This window comes from Manis pentadactyla, chromosome X (genome assembly GCF_030020395.1).
Source record: "Manis pentadactyla isolate mManPen7 chromosome X, mManPen7.hap1, whole genome shotgun sequence".
Taxonomy (NCBI): Eukaryota; Metazoa; Chordata; class Mammalia; order Pholidota; family Manidae; genus Manis; species Manis pentadactyla.
This window is the reverse complement of record NC_080038.1, coordinates 65,211,005-65,227,249: the sequence shown is the minus strand read 5'-3', so window position 1 is coordinate 65,227,249 and position 16,245 is coordinate 65,211,005. Positions and strand designations below refer to the sequence as shown.

Here is a 16,245-nt window from a genome sequence, read left to right as displayed (position 1 = left end):
CCATGTTCAAATTATTTTTAAAGTGTGACACTTGATAATGCTATAACCTCCCTCTTTTTTATTTTTTATTTTATTTTGATAACACTTAACATGAGACCTACCTCAACACATTTTTATGTGTGCAATGCAATATTCTGGACTGTGGGTACAATGTTGTATAGCTGAGTGTAGAACTTAATTTGTTCTGGTCAGTACTGTTTTTTTTTTTTTGATGTTTCAAAACATTTATTTTAAAGCATTTTTATACAGTCTCCAGTATATTGAGATTTTTTTAGTTAAGATATTATTAATATACACTCTTAAGAAGGTTTCACATGAAAAACAATGTGGTTACTGCATTCACCCATATTATCAAGTCCCCCCCATGCCCCATTGCAGTCACTGTCTACCAGTATAGTAAGATGCCACAGAGTCCCTATTTGTCTTCTCTGAGCTACATACACTGTCTTCCCTGTGACCACACCCACACCATGTGCACCAATCATGATAGCCCACAATCCCCTTCTCCCTCCCTCCCTCCCTGCCCTCCCGCACCCCTCCCCTTTGGCAACCACTAGTCCCTTCTTGGAGTCCATGAGTCTGCTGCTATTTTGTTCCTTCAGTTTTGCTTCGTTGTTATACTCCACAAATGAGGGAAATCATTTGGTACTTGTACTCCACCTGGCTTATTTCACTGAGCATAATATCCTCCAGCTCCATCAATGTTGTTGCAAATGGTAGGATTTGTTTTTCTTCTTATGGCTGAATAGTATTCCATTGTGTATATGTACCACTTCTTCTTTATCCATTCATCTACTGATGGACACTTAGGATGCTTCCATTTCTTGGCTATTGTAAACAGTGCTGCAATAAACATAGGGGTGCATATGTTTTTTTGAATATGAGAAACTATATTCTTTGGGTAAATTCCTAGGAGTGGAATTCCCTGGTCAAATGGTATTTCTATTTTAGTTTTTTGGAACCTCCATTTTGCTTTCCACAATAGTTGAAATAGTTTACATTCACACCATCAGTGTAGGAGGGTTCCCGTTTCTCTGCATCCTCTCCAGCATTTGTTGTTGTTTGTCCTTGGGATGTTGGCCATCCTAACTGGTGTGAGGTGATATCCCATTGTGGTTTTAATTTGCATTTCCCTGATGATTAGCGACATGGAGCATCTTTTCATGGGCCTGTTGACCATCTGAATTTCTTCTTTGGAGAACTGTCTGTTCCGATCCTATGCCCATTTTGTAATCAGGTTACTTCTTTTTGGGTGTTGAGGCATGTGAGTTCTTTATAAATTTTGGATGTTAACCCCTTTTTGGATATGCCATTTATAAATATGTTCTCCCATAATATAGGATGCCTTTTTGTTCTGCTGATGATGTCCTTTGCTGTACAGAAGCTTTTTAGCTTGATGCAGTCCCATTTGTTCATTTTGATTTTGTTTCCCTTGCCCAAGGAGATGCATTCAGGAAAAAGTTGCTCATGTTTATATTCAAGAGATTTTTGCCTATGTTGTCTTCTAAGAGTCTTATGGTTTCATGACTTACATTCAGGTCTTTGATCCATCTTGAGTTTACAGTTGTGTATGGGGTTGGACAGTAATCCAGTTTCATTCTCTTGAATGTAGCTGTCCAGTTTTACAACACCAGTTGTTGAAGAGGCTCTCATTTCCCCATTTTATATCCATGGCTCCTTTATAGTATATTAATTGACCATATATGCTTGGGTTAGTATCTGGGCTCTCTAGTCTGTTCCTTTGGTCTATGGGTCTGTTCTTGTGCCAGTACCAAATTGTCTTGATTACTGTGGCTTTGTAGTAGAGCTTGAAGTTGGGAAGCGTAATCCCCCCTGCTTTATTCTTCCCTCTCAGGACTGCTTTGGCTATTTGTCTTTTGTGGTTCCATATGAATTTTAGAACTATTTGCTCTAGTTCCTTGAAGAAGGCTGTTGGTATTTTGATAGGAATTGCATTGAGTCTGTAGATTGCTCTAGGCAGCATGGCCATTTTGACGATATTAATTCTTCCTATCCATGAGCACGGGATGTGTTTCCATTTATTTGGTATCTTCTTTAATTTCTCTCATGAGTGTCTTGTAGTTTTCAGAGTATGGGTCTTTCACTTACTTGGTTAGGTTTATCCTAGGTATTTTATTCTTTTTGGTGCAATTGTGAATGGAATTGTTTTCCTTATTTCTCTTTTGCTAGTTCATCATTAATGTATAGGAATGCAACAGATTTCTGTGTATTAATTTTGTATCGTGCAACTTTGCTGAATTCAGATATTAGATATAGTAGTTTTGGAGTGGATTCTTTAGGGTTTTATATGTACAATATCATGTCATCTGCAAACAGGGACAGTTTTAACTTCCTCCTTGCCAATCTGGATACATTTTTATTTCTTTGCATTGTCTAATTGTCATGGCTAGGACCTCCAGTACTATGTTGAATAAAAGTGGGGAGATTGAGCATCCTTGTCTTGTTCCCAATCTTAAAGGAAAAGTTTTCAGCTTCTTGCTGTTAAGTATGATGCTGGCTGTGGGTTTGTCATATATGGCCTTTATTATGTTGAGGTACATCGCCCTCTATACACATTTTGTTGAGAGTTTTTATCATGATTGGATGTTGAATTTTGTCAAATGCTTTTCAGTGTCTCTTGAAATGATCATGTGTTTTTTGTTTTTCTTTTTGTTGATGTGGTGGATGGTGTTGATGGATTTTCAAATATTGTACCATCCTTGCATCCCTGGAATAAATCCTACTTCATCATGATGGGTGATCTTTTTGATGTATTTTTGAATTTGGTTTGCTAATATTTTGTTGAGTATTTTTGTGTCTATTTCGTCAGGGATATTGATCTGTAATTTTCTTTTTTTGTGGTGTCTTTGCCTGGTTTTGGTATTAGAGTGATGCTGGCCTCATAGAATGAGTTTGGAAGGATTCCTTCCTCTTCTACTTTTTGGAAAACTTTAAGGAGGCTGGGTATTAGGTCTTCACTAAATGTTGATAAAATTCAGCAGTGAAACCTTCTGGTCCAGGGGTTTTGTTGTTAGGTAGTTTTTTGACTACCAATTCAATTTTGTTGCTCTAATTGGTCTATTCAGATTTTCTGTTTCTTCCTGTGTCAGCTTTGGAAGGTTGTATTTTTCTAGAAAGTTGTCCATATCCTCTAGGTTATCCAGTTTGTTAGCATGTATGTTTTCATTGTATTGTCTAATAATTCTTTTGTATTTCTGTGGTGTCCATAGTGATTTTTCCTTTACTATTTCTGATTCCTTTTTCCTTAATATATCTGGCTAGGGGTTTATTTTGTTTATTTTTCTGAAGAAGGAACTCCTGCTTTCATTGATTCTTTCTATTGTTTTATTCTTCACGATTTTATTTATTTATGCTCTAATCTTTATTATGTCCCTCCTCTACTGACTTTGGACTTCATTTGTTCTTCTTTTTCTAGTTTCATTAATTGTTATTCTTTCCTGAGGTAGGCCTGTATTGCAATATACTTCCTTTTTAGCGTGGCCTTCACTGAGTCCCACAGATTTTTGCAGTGTTGAATTACTGCTGTCATTTGTCTCCATATATTGCTTGATCTCTGTTATTATTTGGTCATTGATCCATTGGCTATTTAGAAGTATGTTATGATAACTCCATGTGTTTGTGGGATTTTTCATGTTCTTTGCATAATTTATTTCTAGTTTCATATGTTTGTGGTCTGAGAAACTGGTTGGTACAATTTCAACCTTTTTGAATTTACCGAGGCTCTTTTTTTGGCCTAGTATATGATCTATTCTTGAAAATGTTCCATGTGTGTTTAAGAAGAATGTGTATTCTGTTGCTTTTGGGTGTAGAGTTCTGTAGATGTCTGATAGATCCATCTGTTCTAATGTGTTGTTCAGTGCCTCTGTCTCCTTTCTTATTTTCTATTCTGGTTAATCTGTCCTTTGGAGGAAGTGAAGTGTTGAAGTCTCCTAGGATGAACGCATTGCATTCTATTTTGCCTTTTAATTCTGTTAGTATTTGTTTCACATATGTAGGTGCCCCTGTGTTGGGTGCATAGATATTTATAATGGTTATATCTTCTTGTTGGATTGACCCCTTAATCATTATGTAATGTCCTTCTTTGTCTCTTGTGACATCCTTTGTTTTGAAGTCTATTTTATCTGATACAAGTACTGCAACCCCTGCTTTTTTCTCCCTATTAGTTGCATGAAATATCTTTCTCCATCCCTTCACTTTTAGTCTCTAGGTATCATTGGGTTTAAGGTGAGTCTCTTGTCGGCATCATATACATGGCTTCTGTTTTTTTATCCATTCAGTAACTCTGTGTCTTTTGATTGGTGCATTCAGACCATTTACATTTAGGGTGATTATCAATGTGTATGCCCTTATCGCCATTGCAAGCTTTAGATTTGTGGTTACCAAAGGTTCAAGGTTACTTCCTTACTATCTAAGGGTCTAACTTAACTCACTTAGTATGCTATTGCAAACACAATCTAAAGGTTCTTTTTTTTCTGCTCCTTTTTCTTCCTCCTCCATTCTTTATATATCAGGTATCATATTCTGTACTCTTTATCTATCCCTTGACTGACTTTGGGGGTAGTTGATTTAATTTGTATTTGCTTAGTAATTAGTTGTTCTTTATTCTTTACTGTGGTTTTATTACCCCTGGTGACAGCTGTTTAGCCTTAGGAACAGTTCCTTCTATAGCAGTTCCTCCAAAATACACTTTAGCGACTGTTTTTGGGAGGTAAATTGTCTTAGCTTTTGCTTATCTGGAAATTGTTTAATCCCCCCTTCAAATTTAAATGATAATATTGCTGGAAAGAGTATTCTTGTTTTGAGGCTCTTCTGCTTCATGGCATTAAATACATCATGCCACTCCCTTCTGGCCTGTAAGGTTTCTGTTGAGAAGTCTGATGTTAGCCTGATGGGCTTTCCTTTGTATGTGATCTTTTTTCTCTCTCTGGCTGCTTTTAATAGTCTGTCCTTATCCTTGATCTTTGCCATCTCAATTACTATATGTCTTGGTGTTGTCTTCTGTGGGTCCCTTGTGTTGGGAGATCTGTGGATCTCCATGGCCTGAGAGACTATCTCCCTCCCCAGATTGGGGAAGTTCAGCAGTTACCTCCTCAAAGACACTTTCTATCTCTTTTTCTCTCTCTACTTCTTCTGGTACCCCTATAATATGAATATTGTTCTGTTTGGATTGGTCACACAGTTCTCTCAATATTCTTTCATTCTTAGAGATCCTTTTTTCTCTCTGTGCCTCAGCTTCTTTGTATTCCTCTTCTCTAATTTCTGTTTCTTTTATCATTTCCTCCACCATATATAATGTTCTTTAAAAACCCTCCATTGTATTCCTTAATGATTGGATCTCTGACTAGAATTCATTCTTGAGTTCTTGAATATTTTTCTGTACCTCCATGAGCATGTTTATGATTTTTATTTTGCAACTCTTTCAGGAAGATTGATGAGATCCATTTCATTTGACTCTTTTTCTGGTGTTTATATGAATCTGGTTTGAACCAGATTCCTTTGATGTTTCATATTTGTATTTGGTGCCCTCTTGTGCCCAGAAGCTCTGCTCTCTGGAGCTGTTCATCCCCTGGAGGGATGTTGGGTGTTGCAGGGGAGCGGTGTTGGTGCCTGTGGGGAGGAAAGAACTGTTTCCTGCTTTCAGGATGCTATACCTGTCTCCCCTGCCAGAACCAGTGGGCCAAACACAGAGGTGTAAGCCTCTATCCTTTGAGATTGTAGTTGCTGTAGGTGGTGCTTCCCTCTTCCTGGCCTGACGCCATTGCAGGAGTTGCCTTTTTGTGAGCTAGGGGTGGGCTGGTGGGGAGGAAGGTGCAGCAGGCTGCATGTCATGGTGGGAGGCCTTGGAGCTGTGTAGCCTGCCAGGGGTATGGAGTGCCTGAAGCTCCTGGAAGTTCCCAACCTGCTGGGTAGAGTGTGCCTGGACAATTTTGTCTTCTTGTCCTTTCTCCTGAGCAGTAAGCTCTGTGCAATCCTTGCCCCTTTAGCAGCCCTCTCCCTGTTAGAAAGTCTCTCAGATTTCCCGCCTTTCTTTTGTCCCAGTGCAGCTGGATATGGATCCCTGTTTTCCACAAGCATCTGGAATCTCAGTCTCTCCAGGTATTCTCCCTGTCTTAGCTTTCCAACCCCACTAATCACCAGAGCAACATGCAACATAAGTTTGTGCTCCCAGAGCAGATTTCCAGACCTAGATATTCTGCAGTCCGAGGCCTCCACTTCCTCACCCCTCCATTTCTCTTCCTCCCACCAGTGAGCTGGGGTGGGGGAAGGGCTTGGGTCCCACCAGATTACAACTTTGGTACATTACCCTGTTATGTGAGGTCTGTTCTTTTCTCCAGGTGTATGCAGTCTGGTGCAGCCTTCTTTCCTCTTGCTCTTTTAGGAATACTTGTATCATATGTGGTTTTAGGAGGAGACCTCTGTCTCACCTCTCATGCTGCCATCTTTAATCCTCTCTAACCTCCCTTTTTAAAAAACGTTTTTATAAAGACATAATTGACATAATGTGTAAATTTGAGGCATACCGTGTCTTGATTTATGTATTACAATATGATTATCACCATAATGTTAGCTAAACCCCCTATCATGTCAAATATTTATCATTTATTGTGATGGGAACAATTAGTATTTTGTCTCTTAGCAACTCAGAAGTTTATAATTCATTATTGTCTATAGTCACTGTGCTGTACATTAGATCTATAGGACTTACTTATCTACTGGTTATAAATTTGTACCCTTAAACAACACCTCCCTAATTTCTCCACTCCCAGCCCCTGGTAATCACCATTCTGCTCTGTTTTTACAAGTGTGGCTTTTTTACGTTCTACATATATGTGATATAATGCAGTATTTGTCTTTCTCTGTCTGACTTATCTCACTTAGCATAATGCCTTCAGGGTTCATCCATGTTGTCATAAATCACAGGATTTCCTTCTTTCTCATGGCTGAATAATGTTCCATACACCACAACTACTTTAACCTTGCTTATTACTTTGTCTTTTTGGTGATAGCCATTCTAATAGGCGTAAGGTGGTTTTGATATACATTTCCATGTTGATTAGTGATGTTGAGCACCTTTTCATGTACCTGTTGGCCATTTGTATGTCTTCTTTGGAAAATGTCTATTCAGTTCCTTTGCTCATTTTTTTATCCAATTATTTGTTTTTTTTGTTGAGTTGTATGCGTTCTTTATATGTTTTGGGTATTAACTTCTAATCAAATATATAGCTTGAAAATATTTTCTCCCATTCTGTAGGTTGCCTTTTCACTTTCTTAACTGTTTCTTTTGCTGTGTAGAAGCTTTTTAGTTTGATATAGTACCACTTGTTGACTTTTGCTTTTGGTGCTTGTGCTTTTGATGTCATATTTAAAAAATCATTACCTAGTCCAATGTAAAGGAAGGAGCTTCTTTCCCATGTTTTCTTCTAAGAGTTTTACAGTATCAGGTCTTATGTTTAATCCATTTTGAGTTAATTGTTAAGAGTGGTATAAAATAGGGGTCCAATTTCATTCTTCTGCATGCTGTTCTCCAGTTTTCCCAGCATCATTTGTTAAAGATACTATCCTTTCCCTGTTGACTGTTACTGGCTTCCTTGTCAAATATTCATTGACTGTAAATGCAGAGGTTTATTTATGAGCTTTCTGTTCTGTTCCATTGGTCTGTATGTCTATTTTGATGCCTGTACCATACTATTTTAATTACTATAGCTTTGTAGTATACTTTGAAATCAAGAAGTGTGATGCCTTCATCTTTGTTCCCCTTTCTCACGATGGCTTGACTATTCAGGGTCTTTTGTGGTTCTATACAAATTTTAGGATTGTTTTTCCTGTTTCTGTGAAAAATGCCATTGGAATTTTTATAGGGATTGCATTGGAACTGTGGGTGCTTTAGGTAGTATGGACATTTTTAACAATTCTTTTGATCCAGTTAACATGGGATATCTTTCCACTTGTTTGTGTATTCCATTTCTTTCATCAAAGTATATTTTTCATTGTACAGATCTTTCACCTCCATGGTTAAACTTACTCTTAAGTATTTTATTGCTCTTAATGTTATTGTGAATGGGATATTTTTCATTTCTTTTTCAGGTGTTTTGTTATAATGTACAGAAATGCCACTGATTTCTGCATGTTGATTTCATATCTTGCAACTTTAGTGAACTCATTGATTAGTTCCAACAGGTTTTTGGTTGAACCTTTAGGATTCTCTATATATAAGATCATATCTGTAGGTAATGATAATTTTCCTTCTTCCTTTCCAATCTGAATGTCTTTTTCTTGCCTAATTGCTCTAGCTAGGACATCCAATACTACGTTGAATAATAGTGGCAAGAGTGGGCACCCTTGTCTCCTGATCTTAGGGGAAAAGCTTTCAGTTTTTCACCATTGAGTATAATGCTTGTTGTGAGTTTGTTGTGCATATAGGCCTTATTATGTTGAGGTATGTTCCTTCTACATCAAAATTATTGAGGGTTGTTATCATGAAAGGATTGCTACAACATCCATCTCAACTGTCTCTAGGACAATATGAGAGGCAAAGAAAAATTCAGAGGCCCCTGGAAATGAAGAATGTTATTGTATTTTCTGTTCTCCTGAACCTGTTCAAAATGATATCACATGCATTGATATGATACCAAGGTTCAGGGAGAAGAATTATGTATCTGTAATACCGAAGTTGTCCTTTCTTTCTTTGCTCTCCACAGGCAGCCCTGGAAGCATTAGATGAACTGGACCTTTTTGGGGTGAAAGGTGGGCCCCAATCAGTCATCCATGTTCTGGCTGATGAAGTACAACACTGCCAGGTAAGATAATAATGTTTCACATTGTAGAAAATTTTATTTTTATTCAGACTCAGACATAGAATGGGCTGTAGCATATGGAAACCTGAGAGTGCATAATCTGATTTATAGCCATGTGCCAAAAATGTCTTATCATGATTCCTATATTGAGATAATCCTGATATAGCATGAATTATAATAGGTCATAGGCTGTTCTCTCACCCAAAGTTTTAAAATGATCCCACCATGGTATATAAAACCCTCCAGTGTTGTCATATCGAGGGTCTATGGGCTCTGCTCCTGAGTATCTCTTTTTCTATACCAAGAGAACAAGCGATGATCAATTTTGAGTGTTCTCCCTAATAGAGGCCCTGAATCATTCTTTTGTTCCCAGTTGGCTCTAAGGTTACATGGTTGGAGATTAGGCTGTTAAAAATACTAATATGAATCTTCAATTTTGTTTAAGACTATGCTATGTGTTGAAAAGTTAAGGCTCTTCTCACTGGCAAGATGACAGTTCTCCTCTTCTTCAAACCCTGATTAGAACCCATAGTGTTCTAATGAATATAAACTCACCTAGTTTTGAAAAATGCAAAATTTACCCTGGAAAAGATAAATGTCAGGGGTATGGAAGCTGAGCCTTCTATATCCTGCTTCTCCGCAGCTGTATTTTCTCCTGTCTTTATGCTTTAATGGTTGCTAGTGGACCAACAAGATTGTGGGTGGGATAATGATGTTAGAGTATTCTTTATGCATTAGCAGCTGCTTAAGATTTAGGATTTGGAAGAATTGAGAGCATTAAAACAAAAGACGACTTCCAGAAATAGCTAGTTCTCTAAGCTCTCACTATTGAATATGTTTAGATTTTCTTCTGAGTGATCCTCTTTCACAAAAATCTTTCAAAACTAAAGCTGTTAGTTTTGTAATCTTGAGTTATTTACTAATGTGCCATATTTGACTTCTTTTCTCTTAGTCTATCCTTAATTCGATACTCCCCCGGGCTTCAACATCCAAGGAGGTTGACGCTAGTCTACTTTCAGTTATTTCCTTCCCAGCCTTTGCAGTAGAAGATAACCAGTTGGTGGAACTCACCAAACAGGAAATCATCACCAAACTTCAGGTATATCCATATGTGCCTTTCTTTTCATTAGGGCTCTGACTTTAAGGGGAAATTAGTATCTTTTGAGGCCTTGATTATGACCTGTGTCAGTGATTTAAGAAATGAATAAGGTTAACATCTTCAGTAGAAAGACATTGATGTCATGTACCTACTGCTACAGTACACTGAGAAGTGTATAACACCTCTGTGGTATTCTTCTCAATATTGCATAACCCTGATATAATCATAAGAAAACATCAGACAAAACCAAATAGGGGAACATTCTGCAAAATAGCTGATGGACACTCTTGAAAAGTGTCAAAGTGATGAAAAACAAGGAAAGACTGAGGAACTGTGACAGATTGGAAGAGGCTAAGGAGACATGACACCAAAATGCAGTAGGATCCTGAATTGGATACTGAAACAGAAGAAAGTCATTGGTAGAAAAATTGGTAAAATCCAATTTAATAAGTTCTGTACTGTGGTTAACAGTGTTGTACCAAGGTTAATTTTTTTGTTTTGATAAACATTCTATGGTTATGTAAAATGTTTATGTAAGGGAGCAGTGATTGAGTAATATACAGGGACTCTCTATCCTGTTTTTGCAACTCTTCTGTAAGTCTCAAATTATCTCCAAATTTAAAAAATATGTTGCCTTTTTTTTTCTAAAAGCCTGTGGTCTCTTATGAGCTGTGTGAACAGGACCACATCGATTAGCAACTGGGTTCTCACAGACTTACCCTGTGGTGGAAAGCCATAGAGCAGATAGTATTAGGAACTCTGCTTTACAGAAGAGCCTGTGACTTAGCCCTCACTTGATATCACATTGCTGAAGTCAGTTTCTGCTGCTGGGCTGATATCAGGAGTTTTAAAATTATTATTTCTAAAGTATTGTGTCTGTATTGGTGGGTGATAGGTTAGTGCATGTAGCTGTCACAAAGAATGTATTTCTGATTAATTATATGGTTGTGCCCAATGTACATGATTCTGACCTTTTTTCTTTGCATTCCCAGGGTCGTTACGGTTGCTGTCGTTTTCTACGAGATGGATATAAAACTCCTAAAGAGGTAGGTTTCTTTTCCCCAAAATAAGTTCAGAGTGGAATCGTCTATATGATCTGCAGCCTCATTCAGAGAAAATGCTTACCTCCCTGATGGTATTTAAAATAACCGCTAAATAGGATAACAGTGTTTGATGTTTGCTACTTTTGTTGGAGTTAGTTGCCAAGTTTTGTTTGTGGGCCTTTCTGACTTAAGTAAAATAGAAGAAGGTAAGTCCTTCCACCTGCTGCATTGGTTAGTTTCAGGAAAGAGCTACTGATGGATGCTTAAATCAGTAGATGAAAGTTTAAATAGAAACAGAATCTTTTACACACTCTCAAAATATCTCCCCCCCAAATATTTAATAATTACAAAGAAAAAATTTCCATCAACAGATCTTTCTGGCACCCTTCCACCTTTTGCAGTTGAATAGTTATAAACAGTACTTGATCTTGAAATTTTAACTTCCTTTTGTTCCATTTGTCAAAAGTTCTCCTTAGAAATGTTAATGGAGAAAAATTAAGTATTATTAAAAGGAATGAATGGTCAATAAGAAGCACTTCCATTGGCAATATAAACATCATTTAAGACTTAGGTTTGCTGGTTAAAAGCCATTAAATTTTTTTTTAATCATCAAGCTCAAACTCTTATGTTCTTCCTCCTCTCCTCCACTTTATTCTTTTAGCCTTGTTGTCTTCTTCCCTTACCAATCTATTAAAATAATGCTCTAAAATATTATCATAATTTTCTATGACCAATCTAATAGCTTTTTCTAAATACTTATTCTCCTTGACTTCTTTTCTTGAAATTCTTCTCCCATTGTAATTTTCACAATACTACACCATCCTAATTCTTCTCCCCTTCCTGTCCTTCCCTCTGCACAATGTGAGGGTTTACCATGTTCTGCTCTTGGGCCATTTGTTCATTATATATAGGCGCTACATCTATAACCTGTGCTTCATGAGCATGATTCCCACACCCTTATCACAAAATAATTTCACTTCTTCATACACCTGCCTATGGTGTCATTATTTTCCCAGTTCTACTAGCTAGAAGTCACATCACAAAGTACTTGCTAAGGGAGAGGAGTATGTATGTGCTCTAGCCTCTGTGAAGCAAACTATTAGTATTGAAAGGCTATATTGTAATACTTCTATACTGAAGATGTATGTCTATCCTTGGAGTGATAAGACAGACTTTGTTTATTGTGTTTTGGCCAGGATCCCAATCGCCTCTACTATGAACCATCTGAGCTGAAGTTATTTGAAAACATTGAATGTGAATGGCCATTGTTCTGGACGTACTTTATTCTGGATGGGGTATTCAGTGGCAATACAGAACAGGTAATACACTGGAGAAAAAGCTTCTCAGCAGAATATTCTTATTATGTTTTCTTTCAGTTAATGGCTGTGCTGACCCTGTGTCCAAGTGGAAGTCTTCCCCAATAGAAGGAGATAGAGATGTCTTCTAGAGACTAGTAGTTGAGGGCACTTGGTTAAGAATTGGAAGACCTGGACATTGCCATCACTCAGAGTTGGCTTTTGACAAATACAGAAAGCAAAAGAGCAAGTCCTATACACTTGTCTCAGTCATTAGAGGTATTTGTATTTACCTCCTGACTTTTATATCATTTTTTTAAATAAAACTTAGAAATAATGTTCCGATTTCAGCCAAAACAACAACAAAAACAACAACCTTCTAATACTCTATCTTTGCCCCCCAAAACACAGTCATCATTGCTTCTTGAGCTAAATGACTAAAGTAGTGTAGAAACCACCATGGGAAAACAATGAGACTGGGAAACTTACTCAAGTAAGTTTAGTGTGAGGCATTCTACAAATTGGTTATGGTCTAAACTTGTGTGTAAATCCAGTGCATTTGAGAGTCATTTATACTTGGCCATGTAAAATACAATTTTGTGTAATACGAATTCTTTGGCTAATATTTATCTGTAACTACTAATATGAGTTTAAGTAATAGGTTATATCAAAGTTTCAGAAGGCCACAAAGTGCTATTTTACTCTAAATTTTAGTAAATTATTGAGTACCCTTTTTTGAACAAGCAAATAAGATACGCAATAATAGAAGTAACCTGCCCTATTTTGACTACCACATTTTGATACTACCATTTTTCTTAGTCTTCAAATTCCACAACATTGTTTATCAAAAAAATTGCTTGCTCAAAAAAAGTTTTGTCACAGGTACCTAAGTACTAAGTACAAATCACATTCAGGTTTTTAAAACTCAGAGAAAAAAAAGTTGCAAGACCTGGATTTTTTTAATTCTTTTTTCTTTCTGGGCCTTGCTCCTGGCCATTGAGTAGCCCAAGCACTGTCATTGACTTCTTTGGCTTTTCTCTACATATAATGAGAATAATTTTTCACTTCCATTGAAGAAGAAAATATCCCTAAAGTTCTTTGAATTTCACAGATAAACACCTTGTAGGTGCATGGTACAGTCAGTGCTGCTACAATGAGCCATATATGTTCCTAAAAAATCACTCTTTGCTGTAGATTAGTAATACATAAAAAAGGAAAAATACTACAAAAAAACATAGTTCTGCTATAACAGTTGTTTTGAAAATGCAAATTTGTTTGTTTCAATGTGTTTGATATATTAGGAAACAGTTTGGGCATATAGGGAATTTCACATTTGCTTATGTACAATTTTGGCCTACATAGTTAAGAAAATAAAACTGCAGAGCTTATGGGAAAATGGGATTGGGCAGAACACTTAAAAAGTTCATCAGAAATAGATACAAAATGATATCAAACTCAATAAAATCAGTAACACAGCTTTATACATGTGAAGTGGTTAAGAAACACATACATACCACAATATATATGGCACTCATACCTTGAAAAAGACCTGAAGTTTACTTGTGGATATGTGTGTACATCCCACCAGCTTATCCACCAGGATCCTGTGCCCACATCCTGTGTACCAGAGTAAGAGAATAAGAGAGAGAGAGCAAAAGAGTGAGAGAAAAGAGTAAAAGAACACACAACAAGGAAGAAATGAAAGAGAAGGGAAGGCACAGAGCCATGCACCAGGGTGGGCATGAGAAGGAAACAGCCATGAGAAGGGAGTCATTGTGCAGTAGGGAAAGGAAGGTTATCTGAGATCAGACAGAAAGTTGTAATACCACAGGTGGATGCATGTGCGGCATTGTCCTCCTGAGATGTGTGTATACGTGTGTTTTGTGTGTATTCTTACACAGCTCAATTTAGCTGAGGGTGTTTTCAGATCAAAATTGTGCATAAGCAAATGTGAAATTCCCTATATGCCCGAACTGTTTCCTAATATATCAAACACATTGAAACAAATATGCATTATCAAAACAACTGTTATAGCAGAACTATGTTTTTTATAGTATTTTTCCTTTTTTATGTATTACTAATCTACAGCAAAAAGTTAAGCAAAAAATGTACACATGAACATAATAGAAACTTAATTTAGCAGGAAAAATGCAGTTTTAAAAGCTAGTACCTGTGAAGTTGAGAAGTTATCCTTAGGAAAGTACATAGTGGATTAAAACAGGCCTGTAGAGGCAGACTAACTTGGGCTCAAATATGGGCTCAACCTTGCATTCACTGTGTGATATTCCACAAATTCATAACTTCTTTGATCTTAATTTCCCTGTAAAATGGCTTTAATTACACATACCTCCTAGAATGGTTCTTAAAATTAAATGCATTAAAGTATACAAAACGCTTAACATAGTATCTGGTCTACAATAAGCATTTAGTGACTGCTACTTCTTTCTTCTCCCTTTTATGGAGAAGATAATAATAAAATAATAAAATAAGGTGAATACACTTCTTTGCCACAGGCCTGTTTTGGCTACAACCCTCCCTTGATTCCTCCCCAAAGGGAATTCTCTGTAAAATGTTTTTCTCCCTGTCTTTCTTGTACAGGTTCAAGAATATAGAGAGGCTCTTGAAGCAGTCCTCATCAAGGGCAAAAATGGAGTCCCACTTCTGCCAGAGCTGTACAGTGTTCCTTCTGACAAGGTGAGCTGTACAGGGCCGTTAACATAGAGCTGGGAGAGACGAGCAGTACTTCATCAGGACAGCCCTATTTGAGCCCAATAATGTTTACTCTTTGGATTTTGATGTTCTAAAATTTTGTCTTTAGGTATAGAGCAGTAAAAATACAATTTCATTTCTTTAGCAATACCTTTTTAAAGCAGTCTCAGTTATGACAATGTTGCGTAGTGAGACAAGGTCAGGAGCAAACCTCACCATGGCCATTCCATAGGTGTCAACTCATCCTCAAACTCATCAAAGTGCACACATAAAATATGTACGGCCTTTTTGTATGCCAACCATACCTTGGTTTACAAAAGTAAAATGAATTGTTCAGAGATTGATTTTTTTAAAAAAGACTGAACCTTAAGGTTGAGAATGATATAGAGATGAGTGGGCAAAACTAGAGTGATGTTCTGTGTGAACTCTCAGGATTTGGTATTCTCTGCTTCGAGGCCAGTAATCTGGGATCGACTAGATCAGGCTTGTAAAGTGAACTATGGCTCCATTTTCCCAAAATGCCTTCTGGGAGTAACATTGCTCCTCTTCTTTGTTTCGAAAGAACATTTTCTGTGGAAGAGATACAGTCTTCAATTCTGGTGAGGATGAGTGGAATAAGCTCCTAGCACTATCAGCGGTAGCATCTGAGGGTTTATTAGACATATAGATTTTGGGCCTTCCCCCATACATACTCAGTAATAATCTACCTTTGGACGAGATCCTCAGGTGATTTGTAACTGCACACATTTGGAGGAGCACTGCCCTAGATAGTAGTCATAGTGCTTGACTTTTCCGTGCATGACATATGTGACTTTTATAGGGTATGAATCACAATCCAGACTCAGCCTTTCTGTTGTCTAGTATCTTAAACCTATTACCCTTTGTATGGTCTCTTTATCTTTCTTTTAGATTGATGAAGAATATCAAAATCCTCACACGGTGGACCGAGTCCCCATGGGCAAGTTACCTCATATGTGGGGTCAGTCTCTATACATCTTAGGAAGTTTGATGGCAGAGGTAAGGGGGAAAATTCAAGACTCTTCCATGGATTTTCTGCTTTAGCCACCATAATCAGATCTGTGACTAGTTCATGAAATCTGAAGGATGTGTCTTTTGCCTTTTGTATTCTGCCTTACTTACAGAGTTTCCTCCAGATTGTTAGAGTGGGAGCGTGGTCAGTTCTTGACAAAAATCTTTCCCCCTCCCAGCCATATTGCTCATGCTGTCCAGGTATTCCTACCTAGGTACTGTACTTGGAGCTGCTCTAGGATCAGGCCCAAGAT

At 37.4% G+C, this 16,245-nt stretch overlaps 1 protein-coding gene across 5 annotated transcripts in view; it reads left to right on the top strand.

The window, feature by feature from the left end:
* The window catches only part of PHKA1 (phosphorylase kinase regulatory subunit alpha 1), a 149,135-nt gene that overhangs the window by 39,791 nt on the left and 93,099 nt on the right, over nt 1-16,245 (top strand). For all 5 annotated transcript variants that reach the window (XM_057495520.1, XM_057495519.1, XM_057495518.1 and 2 more), the window contains 6 exons: nt 8,721-8,819; nt 9,769-9,915; nt 10,908-10,961; nt 12,155-12,277; nt 14,852-14,947; nt 15,872-15,979. In XM_057495520.1, coding sequence (XP_057351503.1) covers nt 8,721-8,819; nt 9,769-9,915; nt 10,908-10,961; nt 12,155-12,277; nt 14,852-14,947; nt 15,872-15,979 — 627 coding nt within the window. The remainder of the gene's footprint in view (nt 1-8,720; nt 8,820-9,768; nt 9,916-10,907; nt 10,962-12,154; nt 12,278-14,851; nt 14,948-15,871; nt 15,980-16,245) is intronic.